Source organism: Ruditapes philippinarum, unplaced genomic scaffold, assembly GCF_026571515.1.
Source record: "Ruditapes philippinarum isolate M1 unplaced genomic scaffold, ASM2657151v2 ctg12_1_1_1_1, whole genome shotgun sequence".
NCBI lineage: Eukaryota > Metazoa > Mollusca > Bivalvia > Venerida > Veneridae > Ruditapes > Ruditapes philippinarum.
This window is the reverse complement of record NW_026861084.1, coordinates 107,176-122,556: the sequence shown is the minus strand read 5'-3', so window position 1 is coordinate 122,556 and position 15,381 is coordinate 107,176. Positions and strand designations below refer to the sequence as shown.

Genomic DNA, 15,381 nt, shown 5'->3' with positions numbered 1-15,381 from the left:
TTATGTGGCAGACATTTATGCCAAGTTACTCTAAAATCCTTTGATGCATGACAAAGTTAGTCCGGACACAAAATGAAATGTGTGTACCTATAAACTCTTGTGATAACATGAAACTTCAAAATGTGTGACCTTGACCTTTGAAATAGGGGCGTGATTCTTGGACGCAACACATCGTCTTGATGTGGTTGACATTTTTGCCAAGTTATTCTAATTCCTTGGATGCATGACAAAGTTACAGTCCAGACATGATAATGTGTACCTATTAACTCTAATTGTAATAATATGAAACTTCAAAATGTTATTGTGGCCTTGACCTTTGAGGTAGGGACGTAATACTTGGACGCGACACATCGTCTTGATGTGGTAGACATTTATGCCTAGTTAATTTAAAATCCTTCAATGCACGAGTGTTACAGTTTGGAAACTATTGTGTACCTTCAAACTCTTCTTACTAGCATAAGTACCTTGAACCTATTAGAGTGACCTTGACCTTGGAAGCAGGAACATAGGTCTTTATGCCTACATTTATGCCTAGTTATTTTAAAATCCTTTGATGCAGGACGGACACGAATGTATGTACCAATTAACTCTAAATTGTGATAATGTAAAACTTCAAACTGTTAGTGTGACCTTGAGGTAGGGACGCAACACATTGTCTTGATGTGGAGGACATTTGTGCCAAGCTATTTCAAAATTCCTCAAAATATGACAAAGTTACATTCTGGACACAAATGGAAGTGGGGACCCACAGAAAGTGTGATTTTAATATGGCACCCTTCGGGGGAATAACAAACTTCAAAGCAACACCAGGGGTCAAAATCACCTCACCTGCTGGAGCTAAAAGATGCATAGACTCCAGCTATTCACTCATTTAGTCACCTTTTACGATCACAGAGGGATAAACAGTGGCTGCAATTCTTATGCTATTAAAGGCAACCTCTCAGCTACAAGAGGTGTGGATGATAAGAGGCTTCTGTAGCCTAGAGTATTAGGTCACTGACTTCAAACAACTGTCTGTCCAATTGCTAAACTTTGATAATAGTCACTGGTTGACCTCGTTTTGGTTTAAGTTTGTGAGGAGTAGACTAAGCATAGAATGGAAAATTCCACTACCAAAAAATGTCAATGTCCATTGCTGTGTGTTCTGAAACAGGAAAAGACTTGGTTCTTTCATGTAAGAAATCTATCCAGCAAACTAATAGAAGGTTTGTGGTTCTAGTAAAACAACAACAATATCATTATTTTCAGATTTAATATTCATGAGGCATAAGTGATATGAGCATAGATTGAAACACAAGCCAACAAAACAGTAAATGCACACTTGAAAAGTTACATCAACTCTTCCAAGATGAACTGAGAACAAGTGTAATTCTGTCCTTCGTGATAATGTGTAACCACAATTTCAAAACAAGTAGGAAAGATGCCTGAAAAAAATACACATAAAAACGTTCCATAACATTCTTAATATAAGGGATGTCAGTTAATCTTGGAGAATCTGTTAATGTATGTTATACAAACATTCCATGTCAACATGCGATTACAGTGATTATGTGTAATGAGGCAATGGACCGTTTCCAGTACAGGAATACAAGATACATATAGATTTACAACGAGTAATATTCTACAATAAAATCTACAATTTAATCATTCATACTTGTATATGCTTAATACAGACTTTATCATAGTTTATAGCATTATAAAATAAATTTTTTGATAATGTTTATCACTTCTTGTTTACATTTTAACTAAAAATCAGAATTGAATTCACATTCAGATGAAAATTGATGGTAAAAATCACATCTTGGCATTTTAATGATAAAATTATTAATGATACATGTAAAACAATCACTGGATAGCAGATATTTCAGTTGTTTATCAGAATTAACACAGATCCTAACACCATCAACAAAATTTATCAAATATACACATAGTATACAGGTCCGTACATTATACATGTACAACAATAAAAATTGCCTGGCTGAAGAGTACATCATATTTTAGTTCAACAGTCAATGAAATGCAATTGCTCTTTTGATTATATCAGTGCCTACTGGTTAATAAGAAATAGAACAGTAAAATCTAAAGCAAATTTCATAGATTTAAAGCAAGAAACACAAATTATCACTCTACAAGAAAAGCTATAATTTTATTTCTATGAAACAACAAACATCCCCTCGAGTAATTACCAACAAGGGTAGTTGGGATCCTTACATTGTATAAGGACATGATACATATAGTTTAAAGTCAATCACCAAAGTAACAGGTTAAAGAGAGTTAATATTGACTTATTTGAGGAGTGATGATATAAAATCAGCAGAACTAGTGATTTTTAAACTACAGCCGTCACTGATTCAGTCCAAAGCGTATTAACAATATATCGATCTGGAATGACAGACATTATACGAATATACTGAATATTATTTATCTATATCACTCTCCATATGTTTCCATATTAAAATTCAGTAAATTACATATTTTGTGCATATTATTAGGATTTGTTTTGTTTATAAATCCCCTCTGCATATTTTTTTTTGGCTCTTTTATATAAGTCTTTATTGAAAGAGGCTTCACAGTTGCAACAAAGGCAATCTACCCTGTGGGCCTCATTGCTATGAACAAAGGATTAAAAAAAGTTGTTCATTAAAGGACGGTATAGTTTTAGACATGGCCTTTTGACGTGGCAACTGTTTGCTTGGGGTGAATTTTTGTCATTTCTAGACATTTAAAATTACTGTGTCAAAATTATCTTATTATATATTTCAAAATCTGTGTTGATACTCCAGGGACAGAAAATTATCAAAGATACAGCAACGTTGTTTCTTTCAATGACAGCTCTAAACAAACTTTGATAAAGACTTAACTACATATTCATGTTGAAAAATTACTCAAATAATTATTTACTATAATCAAAACAGCTAAAAAGAATAATATAAGGCAAGAATATCCTTGGTGACGTTCTTTCTGTTTGTTATGGATTCACATGGATATATATTTTCTTTCTCCTCAAAAATTAATTTGTGTTTTGCTTGAACATCATCCCCTTAACTTGAACTATCAGCCTTCAAATGAGATTTAAAGGAACTCCCCTGAGGTACAAAGCCTAAAAACATGAATTTTGAATGTCTTACAAAATCTGGTGCACCAATTAAATCTGAAAGATATGCATAAGATAATTCAGAAATATAATCAGAAATAAACTGAAAATTGCATTGTTGTGCTATTCTTAGCTCAATGTTAGTGAAAGCGTTGCAATGCTTTTCATTTTCTGGTCATTTTTCACAATTAGAATACTTATCTGGAAAAACATTGTAAGTGAATAATCTGATTTTTTTGGTCTGGACCTACATCAAATGGACCATGAATCTCAAAAAAATTATTTTTTTTTATTTAAAAAAAGAACAATTCAGTGGAGTCCTTTAAAGTTTGTTTGGAATTTATTTCAGATCTGATCCTAAAAAAATATTAACATTAAAGTTTAAAGAGCACTGTTAAAAGATTATTCATTTTGAATTTACTAATTAACCATATAAATGAATTCGCTAATGATCTATATATTTGTTCATTAAAAGTTGATTTAAAGCTTCTCTAATTTTAGCTGCATTGATAGGTAAAAACAACTGCAAGTAGTTAGATTGCCAAGCTAGAGGGAAGACTGTAATACATTCAAGCCACTACAGACCCAAGTCTGAATCTTGCCAACACAACACATGAATTGATAGTTCCAACAAGCTCTTAACCTCTCCCAATCCTAAGTTGTAACAAACCCTGAACCTTTGAATCTGGTGAGCTAAAAAACAATACCTTTTATATAACTGACATATTATACATTATGATTTTTTAAAAATCACACACGCACACAAAATAACCTTAGTTACATGATCTTCATTACATATACGAATATCCTGACTATGATATTTCTGTAAGTTGTTCTACAAACATGTTTTGATCAAATAATTTTTTTTTTAAAAATGAACAAATAAATTCCTTTCAAACATTTGGAGAATGCCATCAGAAAATAATACCGATCAATGCATCTTTCGTTTGTTAAAAAGAACCGACAGGAAATAAATATGACATAAAAGAAAACACTTTCATAAAACTTTGTATCCTATATCAGAATTTCAACTGGATGAAAACTGTTACACCATGTTAGAACATTATAACATCATTATTGACAATAAGTTTCTGTTTCGAGTCTAAAAGTTATGCAACGCCAGTCGAAAAACTTCGTTGGTTATGTAAAAGTTCCCATCTTCGAATGGCCGTATTATAAACATATGTGTAAATCCAAGCACTTTATCCTCTCCTTCAGTCTGTAATTAAAAACAAGAATATTTGTAATGCAAACACATGCTACCAAATGTTGCTTTCACAAAGCTAAAAATATGGACTTCCATTCACCTTAATATATATATGAACTTTGAACAAGTTCAAAAAGCAAAACACACAAAGATTTAACAAAAGCTGTTTTTAGGACAAAGCGCTCCACTAGCTTCATTGCTTGATAGTAAAACATGAGCCTGGATAATATAGAATTTTCAAGTTCAAAAAGGACCATAAGTCTGTCAAAATTCATGTTTGAGTTATGCTCTCAAATAAGTCTGTTAAGTTTCAACCCATTCCCTTCAGTTGTTGAGCACGCAAAAACTTAACCAAAGTGTGATGGCAATGACAACATGGCCGGACTGGGCAAACCCTGGACGTGTACAACAGCACTCTCTATTCTTCAATAAGCTAAAAACTACATGTTAAAAAGTATAGAAAACAAATTGTGCCAATATACTAGAAATATGTATACAATGGTAAACAGTAAACTGTATTGAATCATAATCAACAAAATTCTGGTAAAAGTTTTGGTTCACTTCCTAGAAAACATGATATGTGAACACAATACAGACAGTTTCTGGAACACATGAAGCTAAATGGTTTAGTGACACCACTCTCAATACTCATCAACAAACCAATTAGTGAAAATCAAGACATAATTTGCCTCAAGGAATTGTTATTGCCATTTGAAATTGCATTTTAGCAAAAAAAAAAAAAATATATATATTCCTTTAACAGGAAAATCACATATCAAATTACTTTTTCAGATAAATTGACATTTCTTTGTGAAACCAATGCTAACATTAAATTCCTTATATAGGCAATCCTCAGTCTCTAGGCATTGTTGTTTCTCTGAGAAAGGCAAATGTATTAATCTTTACAAATCTATTTTAACTAAGTGCCCCCCCCCCCACTCCCTCGGCCTAGACCTATTTTGACCCCAGGAATCCTCCTGACAAGAAATTTACACTTAGTGTGACCTTGACCTTTGACCTAATGACCAAAATCAGTTGGTCAAGGCAATGTTTTAACCAAGTTTCACAAACCTAGGCTTATTCCATTTTGGGTAAGTGTGCAGAAAATGATTTTCCACAAAGTCACTGTGACCTTGACATCAATATCAATAGTAGTCATCTAATGACAATGGGAAATGTCTCAACCAAGTTTCACATACCTAATATTCTTTTTTAAGATAGCAGATAAGTATTATCTTCTAAATGCCACTGTGACCTTGACCTTTATCCAAATGATAATAAACAGAGGTCATCTAAAGGTCAGTGGAAATGCCAGTTTCACAAACCTATCCTCAATAGGGGTACTCTACTGACCACTGTGACCTGTGACCTTATGATCTCATAACGGATTTGGATCAATTTTTTGGCCATGACCATCTTCCCTGTTATGTATGACAGTACACATAATAGTTATCAAGTTCACTGATTTGGTTAACAAACCGAAAAGTGCCATACCATAATATGACCAAATTGACCTTCAAGCATATACAGATGAACCAAGATGAATGGACAATACATGTTTGATTCATATTAAAAATTAATATTTCAACAAACTGCCATCAATCCTAAAAGCAAAAGTGGAAACCAAGCATCAAGAGCTCACATAATTTTAAAATTCCAACTTTAAAAAAAATTGAGACATCTCAATAGCAATGTTACCTTTATTTGTCCAACAATAGAAACTGTAACTCCATTGTCATTATAAGTTGGCTGACAATCTATTGTTGTAATGTTATGGCATGTCTTAGCTGCCAAGACCTGAAATGTAACATGTCTTGATAAATGTAATTAGAAAATATATAATTCTAAAACATTTTCGGTTGTCTTAGTCTATTCATGTTAAATTATATCTATATGTTATATTTATTTTTTTTTAAAGTTTTTTGCTATATGGGATTCCGTAAGAAAGACCTCACTAGAAAAGAAACTTTTCAAATAGGATAGTTAAAAGATAATACAGTTTATGCTTAAAAAGATTAATTTGCTGGTACTTGCGAAGATGTTCATCAAAGTTCCGGGGTTATTTTACTGCTGGTGATCCTAAGTCAAAAACATAACCATATCAAATATAATTTGAATGTTTTAAAGAACATTTGGATACAGATTTTGTTTTATTGCTGGGTTAAAATTTGGCGATTATTATGCTAAATATAGTACACTTTAGTGCACATTCGTAATATGAAAAATTGATGGCTTGGAATAAAACCAACTAGAACTATCACTAAATGTGATTAATACCCCCACAAGACTGCTTCGGAAATGAGGATGTTACTAGTAACAGAATACCTTGTAAAAGAATTGAAATATAAAGTTATGGTTGTGGGCAATTAAAGATAGTTGTGGTTCTTGTATGTTGCATTCCCTTTCAATGTGGTTGGCCATTGATGAAGTTTTATTGAATTACTCTGTAATAAGTCCAGAAAGACAAAGAAAAGGAACAAAGGGCAATAACTCTATAAATACTGAAGATGGAGTTATAGTTCTTGTGCACTGCACTTCCTCTTTTTGTGCTTGACCATTGTATGAAGTTGTTTTGAATTTCAACCAGTACGTTTTAAGTTATGCTCCAGACAAAGAAAAGTATCAAAGGGCAGTAACTCTGTATTTCGTCAAAATGGAGTTATGGCTCTTATGCACTGCACTTCCTTTTAATGTCCTTGACAACTGTATGAAGTTGTATTGAATTCCAAATATTAGTCTTCAAGTTATGCTCTGGACAAGGAAAAGTAACAAAGGGCAATAACTCTGTAATTTGTCAAGATGGAGTTATGGTTCTTGTGCACTGCACTTCCTCTCAATGTGCTTGACCATTGTATGAAGTTATATTGAATTCCAACCATTAGTCTTCAAGTTATGCTCCGGACAAAAAAGTCATACTCTGGACAAGGAAAAGTAACAAAGGGCAGTAACTCTGTAACAAGAGCGATCAGTGATCACGTGTCGCCTCATGATGGCCAATTTCATGTTGGGACAAGTTTTGTGACAGACAGACGGACAGTGCACAACTAGACTTGGTACTGATCATTCCTCTAAAGTTTGGATGAAATTGCACCAGTAGTTTATGAGGAGTAGTCCGGACAAGCTTTTGTGTATCTGGCAACACACAGAAAAAAACACCTTTTATCAAAGGGCCATAACTCGGCAAAAAATCATTCAACCGGAAAACCCGTGCAATATGCGCAAGGACTTGAGCTACAGATCAATCCTGTAAAGTTTCATTGAAATTGCATAAGTGGTATAAGAGAAGTAGTCCGGACAAACTTTAAAAATAAAAATTATTAAAGGTCCATAACTCTGACAAAAATCATTGAACCGGAAAATTCTGACAATATGCACAACAAGACTTGGTACTGATCATTCCTGTAAAGTTTGGATGAAATTGCACCAGTAGTTTATGAGGAGTTGTCCGGACAAGTTTTGTGACAGACAGACAGACGGACAACGGAAAAGTGATCCCTATATGTCGCCACTACTCCGTAGAGGCGACACAATAAGTCAAGATGGAGTTATGGTTCTTGTGCACTGCACTTCCTCTCAATGTGCTTGACCATTGTATGAAGTTATAATGAATTCCAACAATTAGTCTTCAAGTTATGGTCCGGACAAAAGAAAGCAATGGAAAAGTAACAAAGGGCAATAACTCTGTAATTACTTTAGATAGAGTTATGGTTCTTATGCACTGCACTTCCCCTTACTGTGTTTGACAATTGTATGAAGTTGTTTTGAATTCCAACCAGTAGTTTTCAAGTTATGCCCGGACAAGGAAAAGTAACAAAGGGCAATAACTCTGTAATTACTTTAGATAGAGTTATGGTTCTTATGCACTGCACTTCCCCTTACTGTGTTTGACAATTGTATGAAGTTGTTTTGAATTCCAACCAGTAGTTTTCAAGTTATGCCCCGGATAAGGAAAAGTAACAAAGGGCAATAACTCTGTAATTAGTCAAGATAGAGTTATGGTTCTTGTGCACTGCACTTCCTCTCAATGTGCTTGACCATTGTATGTAGTGATATTGAATTCCAACCATTAGTCTTCAAGTTATGGTCCGGACAAAAGAAAGCAATGGAAAAGTAACAAAGGGCAATAACTCTGTATTACTTTAGATAGAGTTATGGTTCTTGTGCACTGCACTTCCCCTTATTGTGTTTGTCAATTGTATGAAGTTGTTTTGAATTCCAACCAGTAGTTTTCAAGTTATGCCCCGGACAAGGAAAAGTAACAAAGGGCAATAACTCTGTAATTAGTCAAGATAGAGTTATGGTTCTTGTGCACTGCACTTCCTCTCAATGTGCTTGACCATTGTATGTAGTTATATGGAATTCCAACCATTAGTCTTCAAATTATGCTCCGGACAAGGAAAATGCAACGGACGTCTGGACCGACCCACCGACCGACCACGGGGTGACTCCTATATACCCCCCAAACTTCGTTTTTGGGGGTATAACTACATTAATTTATGATAAGATTTAAGAATAACAATTTGATGTAAATTACTTGAACAAAATTAAGATCAATGTTGAGATAAGTATCGGTATTTGAGTCATCTTTTAAAAGCACATGTATTAAAACTGTTATTAACTTTCATCATCTTGTAACATTTCAAGTCCACATAAGATAACATTTATTATTTTAATACCTGAAAGCATTAACTGTTGAGAATTTGAATTTTGATCTAACTCTAAATATCTTATGTTTGTTTTGTTTGTTTATTTGTTTGCCACACCAACACAGTACAGGTCACATGGCACCAGAACAGCACAGATGACTTTGGTCGACCTCAGGTCTCACATTCTTAAAGCAACACCAGGGGTCAAAACAACCTCACCTGCTAGATCTAAGAGATGCATAGACTCCAGTTGTTTAAACCCATTTAATCAATGTTATGATCATGCTGGGATAAAAGGGGACTGCATTTCTTATGTCTCAATTAGTGAAGGCAACCCCTTTTTCAGAAGGGGTTAAATCTCATGTGAACACAGGGCTGATTATCATCCTATTCTTAAATTCTCAATAAACCTTGGGATGTGGTGAAGTATATACATGTATGTAGTCCCTTGAAATAATACTTACGCCATGTTTAGCTCGTATTGCTTCTTTTCCTTGTTTCTGATCACCTTCAAATGTTAATAGAGCAGAGTCCTGCAAAGTAAGTTAGAATTTACGAATAATAATTTTTCAATTTTCAGACAAAATATTTTGTTGACATTTGAGTAAACATAGACAATTTATTATTATGTAACGCTTAAAATATCAGACGTTGTAAAAGGTATAATTTTGTATTGTGTATCGAAATGGTTAAACCAGTTTGCTGAAATTGATTTTCCACATGTGTAATTAGATAAAATTTGTATCTGGTGTGCAAGCTCCTCTTCTTCTTCTTCCAATACTGTACATAACCCACTCTGGGGCATTAACATATAGGGTGTATGTACAAAGTGTTATGAGGCGAATAAGTGCAAATTTAAAAGAAGAACATGTTAAACATAAAATCAACTCTGGCATATTAGGGCCCCATGACTAGTCCTCCCTTGAAGGCCTCAAGGTTGACTGCTGTGGCTAGGTGCTCTGGAAGCTGGTTCCACAGGCGGAAGGCCGAAGGTACAAAGGAGAACTTCATGGTGTCTGTTCTGCAGAATGGGACATGAAATCTGTGTCCGTAGCCGTGGCCACCAAATGTGGTCAGAAGAGCCGCTGAACGATATTCTGAGGGTACCTGGTTAAAGTCCCGTCAATGAATCCGGGTCAGCTCGGCCCTAAAACGTACTCGGCCCCCGAGTCAGCTCGGCCCTTTTCCAACTCGGCACGGGTCAACTCGGCCCACTTTTCAATTATTAATATTTAGGTTTGTGTTATCACTATTTATTGTAATTCTTGTAATTATTTATAATACACGAATTGACAGTTTCCGAACTAGCAGCAGACAGGCTTTTCTTATGAGTAGAATTGCGAGTAAAGATCACCGATTGCGTATCTCACTGTATTTCTGAATCGTGGTAGGTTTAACCGTAAAATTAAATACTTATTATTATCAATCAGTGTGTATGTTAAGGATACCGATTAATTAGGTGATAATTATGATTGACGCATTCATTCAAATTTACAAAATGCAAAGCAAAGTTAATACGTTATATATATTTTTGTAAAGTGGGCCGAGTTGACCCGTGCCGAGTTGGTATAGGGCCGAGTTGACTCTTTTCCCCCATTAATCTGCACATTTTTCTCACCCTGTGACAAGTGTTTGATATCATAGCTTCCTCTCCATGTAAGTATAGCTTCGTGATAACATAGCCGCAAATAATAGTTTACATTAATATCAGGGCTGCCAACAGCAAATTGCAAAATCAGAGGAAAATACGCCGGGGGTCAAGGGGGCTGCAGAAGCCCCCTTTGCGGGTGCAGGACAGAGCCCTGGTGGGGGCCCAGGAGGCGAAGCCCCCGGAAGCTCCTGGATTCTGATGATTTGGTATGCCCTAAAATCAATTTCCTGGACTCTAAATTTGACTTCCTTGGTTGCCTTTAAAGCCATTCAGAGACACTTTAGTATCCGACATTTTGACGCATTTTGACAACAGACAAGAGCGACAATGTAAACTGAAATTTGATTGGTTATTCTAAAATAGAATGCCAGAAAAGACTCTATTTGACAAATGAGAAAAGCGCTTACAGACATACCATAGGCGGCTAGCGTAACGATAAAAGCCGAAGTGTGCCGGTTTTTGGGTACTGTATAAAATATGACGAATGAATTTATTGTCTTTGTCGAATTTACATCAATCTCAAAAATGACCCAGCTCACGAAATCCGCGGAAAATCGGCAGCCCTGATTATGTGATTAAATTTCTGAACATGGCATGTATCCCCATAACATGGCATGTATCCCCACTTTCTTTTTAAGGCAAAATATACTTAAAGCAAGTAGGGATGTGTATTGATGAGAAGTCAGTGGTTCATATAATTTTCAACATGACTTGATCAGTCTCTCTTTCTAACAATAGATCTTTACACATAGGTTGGAGCTATTCATAATGATTATAACGAAAACACCCTAAGATCTTACATGATACATAGAGGCTAGCTGATCTATGTTCCCTGTGTCATACATCTGGTAGTATTGTTTGGCAAAGTATTCCCCAATATCTTTATAACTTGGGTTCATCTTATCTGCTTGATATATGGTAAAACCTAAATATCTTAATGACTGACAAACAGATTAAGTCAAACTCGCTTTATTTCGTCGGCTATGTGAAATCTTGCTTCACCGCCTAACTCTTCAATTGAAGTACATAAAAGTACTAGCCTTGATTATAGCCGTATGGTACCGTGCTATGCGGAATAAAATAAAACTCAGGGAAGGAAGTAAAGTACTAAACAAGTTTCGTTCCTCGTTGTTTGTAGAATGGTCAAACATCAAATAAAGCATTGCAGTCTCGAAGATTTTTTAGAGATTGAATTATTAAGTCCATTTTAGCTCATATTTGCCTATAAATATTACCTAAGTATAAGACGGGAAACAGTGATATTTATAGGAAGACGGACAAAACCCCACACATCAAAACCCAACACCTCAAAATTTTATAGAGTAGACAAAACCCAACATCTAAATTTTATAGAGTGGACAAAACCCCACCTCAGTAAAACGCGACGTCCCTTTCTAACGCTTTTTTAACCAACTTTAATAATTTTGTTATCTAATGAAAGATTACCTCTAAATTTCTTTGGAATTTAGTAAAAGTATAAAAAAATTGTTTCAAAGTTTATAATTTTTACTTTTGAAAACCACATGTACCTCCCCAATAACCCTTTTTAACAAATAAAATGATTTGCTGCCATGTGAAGGTTTGAAAATAATTAAGGAAACCGTGTTTTTATAGGCTTAAAAACTTGTGGCCTGTCCTGTTTTTGTTTTGGGTCCGTCTGGGCTCCTTTTTGCCATTGTTGCTGGGTCGTAGGGGGTTGCGTTCATTGAACGCCGCCTTTTCTTGTTGATCTTCTTTATCATATTTTATGTAGACGTCTTGCCATTTGATTGCATATCATTAATGATTAAATTATCCTAGTGATAACACGTGTCAAGAAATTGTCACAAAATATTTTTATTCAAGTTGTCAATCGACATATTGTTTCCCTTATTTTCTAATATATAATACATTCCTGGGTGTCACTGAGTCAAAAGGTTCAAAGATAGCAAAGAAATATGCAACATAATATATGCAAGAACAAAAAAGAATAGATAGCCGCTCTCTTGTGAAAGTATGTCATCTTAATTCTCAGCAGTTTATAGGACCGATAACTTATTCTAAAATGAAAAAAAAATGATGTATCTTAATTATCTTTACGAAGAAATTATTGTGCCACAAAACAAATTATTGTTTATTCAAGTTGTCAAGCTAATTCTAGTAAGCTAGACGTTTCTCTTATTTTCTAATGAATATAATTTTTTATGAACCGGTATTTATTTCTGAACCAAAAGGTCTTAAAGACCTTACAAAGCGTAATATTAATGCGAGGGGAAAATAAAGAAAAAATACGTTAAGTGTGGAATTTGAATTGCTGCATTGTGAAGGTTTGTCATCTTACTGCCACATTGTTATAGAACACTCCACAATATAGAGTTAATATTGGAAGTGCTGTTAGTTCGATATCACTGAGTCATAGAATAATCAGTTAAGCTTATTTTTCATTCTATTTGCTAATCGGTAATGTACATGTATCTGAACAGGACCGGAAAGCACTCAACGTATCTATATTCCTGAACAGTCATATAATTAATGATAAAATATATAACAAAGACAAGCTAAAATACTAACTCTCCTAAATAAATCGATTGGTAACACTTAAAAATCGATAAAATGAAATAAATCATATGTTTAAAAAACATATTTACATCTACATCGTACGTCGGTGCAATTGTGGTAGACTTTCTTTTAACTAATGTTTCATAGACTGAAATCTTTATACCACACTGAAACAGTGTTTGAATATATTTCACCCTTTGTATTATGCTTTTTACTACTAAGTTTTTGTTATAACTATTTGTCATAACAATTACTTAGAAATATAAGAAAATAGAACTAAACAGACAGAAAAAACGTTTTACAGTTTAATATGATACCCCACTTTTTTGATTTATTAACAAACATCAATTTTAACTATACTTATATAAAACTCTTTTTTATCTTTAAATATAACCACAGAAACTAAATGATTTTAAATATCCAAAATATATCACTTTAATTTTAATCCAATAGTAGTTTCAAGAAGACCTTACACACTAAGAACCTAAAGAATTTTCTGACTTGTATGCTATATCATCTAAGCTTATATACTAATAAAAGGCGGGAAAATAATCAAGAAAAGCATATAAAGCATGCGACGGGAACAATAGAAAGGAGTTTACAATGAAATAATACATGTTCAGGAGTTTTCTTATTACTTTAACAAAGTCAGGAGCATTCTCAAATGAAAGGTAGTTCAATTTAACTTTGCTATAAAAGATTATGAAATTACAAAATTATCAAATGAATCAAAACATGTATAACTTACAAAACATTCGCAAAGTTTGCGACAGCAATCACACTTGATTATAACGCGACGGGATTTGAGTGCTTTTCGGTGATGTCCGTTGCTTTTCGTTTTTAGTGTGCGTTTCTTTTGCATGAACCGGTTTGGTTTAAAGGTTGGGTTTTATGACAAACATTTTTGAAACCATATCTAGTAAAGATGGTTTACAATTGCTACAACAAATGCATGGTTTACAAAAGATTTGCAATCATATTAGAACTTCCCTAGCAAGCACGCGACATCCGGTCAATGTCAGATTTAAGTCCGATTCTGACGTCAGTAAATGGTCGGATATGAAAATTTATAGTCGTCATTTTCCGACGTCTTTTTTCGTAACCCTACCATTTATAGAACATTTTCTGACAACAGTCTAACCAGTGTATGATCACAATATAATCATAAAGCTGACGCTTTTAAACACAACCCAGTTAGACTCTAATCAATATTTGGCCATTTTTGCCGTTATCTCATTATTGTACATGTATTAGATTTTTTTAGGTTTCAAACAGGTATTCCTGGCAATTTACTACATACATGTATTGAAATATATTAAATGTGTAAATTTCAGTAATCAAATTTTACTGCTAAAGCCGGTGCTAAATGTGTGGGGGTGCATTGACAGGCAGTAGCTTGCACTTCCCAATACTGTCCATGAACAGGCTCACTCAAACCGAGCCTGCAACATTTGCCGTTTTGGACTTTCTTTACAACATAAAGTTTATAATAAATCATTATAATATTTTATTGCCAGTGAATGCTGTATATGTAAATTATATCATCAAAAAGGTGTCTACATTCATGCATGTATGCTTTTTGAGTAATGAGCACCCTAATATTACAGAATTAATTTACAAATTTTTCTTGAAGAATCATGCAATTAGTATATCATACAAATATCTGTTTTAAGGTATGACTCACCTAATGCATTACCTCCACTTTGAAGAGTATTCATATATGTTATAACTACTGTCAACTGCATTGAAACTGACGGGAGCTGGTTCAAACTCCAGAGGAAGCAACTTTTTTTTCTTTCATTTTTTCTTCTTTACACATTCTTTATGTGTCTCTTGGATCACTCTTGCAAAGAAAAACGTGTTTCGTTTAAATTATAAAATTATTATCAGCATTTATTGGCTGAATTATGCAAAATTTATTATCAAATATGGAACCTTATATTTTCAAAGTCCAATACAATAAAAAAATAGACGGTAAAAGTATTTTATATTTTACAAGATCAAGATATACTGTAAAGAAAATTTAGGCAAAAAATATGATAAATAAGATCAACAAGGAAAGGCGGCGTTCAATGAACTCAACCCCCACACGACCCAGCAAAAATAACCAGTGGCACGAAGCCCAGGCGGACCCCAAACAAAAACAGGACAAAAACTTTGAAAACAGCCCCTCATTGTGGTCAATTTTAAGGATATTTTAAATAAGGCCCTTCAAGGGGGGAAATGGCCAAGAAAAATCTCCATA

General features: G+C 34.1%; 1 protein-coding gene across 1 annotated transcript; it reads right to left on the bottom strand.

Annotated features, from left to right (window-relative positions):
• Positions 1–1,235: 1,235 nt before the first annotated feature.
• LOC132714447 (uncharacterized) lies at positions 1,236–11,632 on the bottom strand. The gene is made up of 4 exons (XM_060697334.1): positions 11,399–11,632; positions 9,412–9,480; positions 6,000–6,098; positions 1,236–4,313 (listed from the first exon to the last, which is right to left on the bottom strand). Exons 1-4 carry the CDS (start codon positions 11,495–11,497, stop codon positions 4,197–4,199), a joined length of 384 nt encoding a protein of 127 aa, XP_060553317.1. The 5' UTR covers positions 11,498–11,632; the 3' UTR covers positions 1,236–4,196.
• Positions 11,633–15,381: the final 3,749 nt, after the last annotated feature.

Bases quoted from the DNA above. Each gene is read 5' to 3' on its own strand.
- LOC132714447 (XM_060697334.1), bottom strand. From the start codon at position 11,497: ATGAACCCAAGTTATAAAGATATTGGGGAATACTTTGCCAAACAATAC. The intron at 9,481-11,398 runs GTAAGATCTTAG...CTTACTTTGCAG, and splicing joins AGCTAGCCTCTATGTATCAT to GACTCTGCTCTATTAACATT. The intron at 6,099-9,411 runs GTAAGTATTATT...GTTACATTTCAG, and splicing joins CAATACGAGCTAAACATGGC to GTCTTGGCAGCTAAGACATG.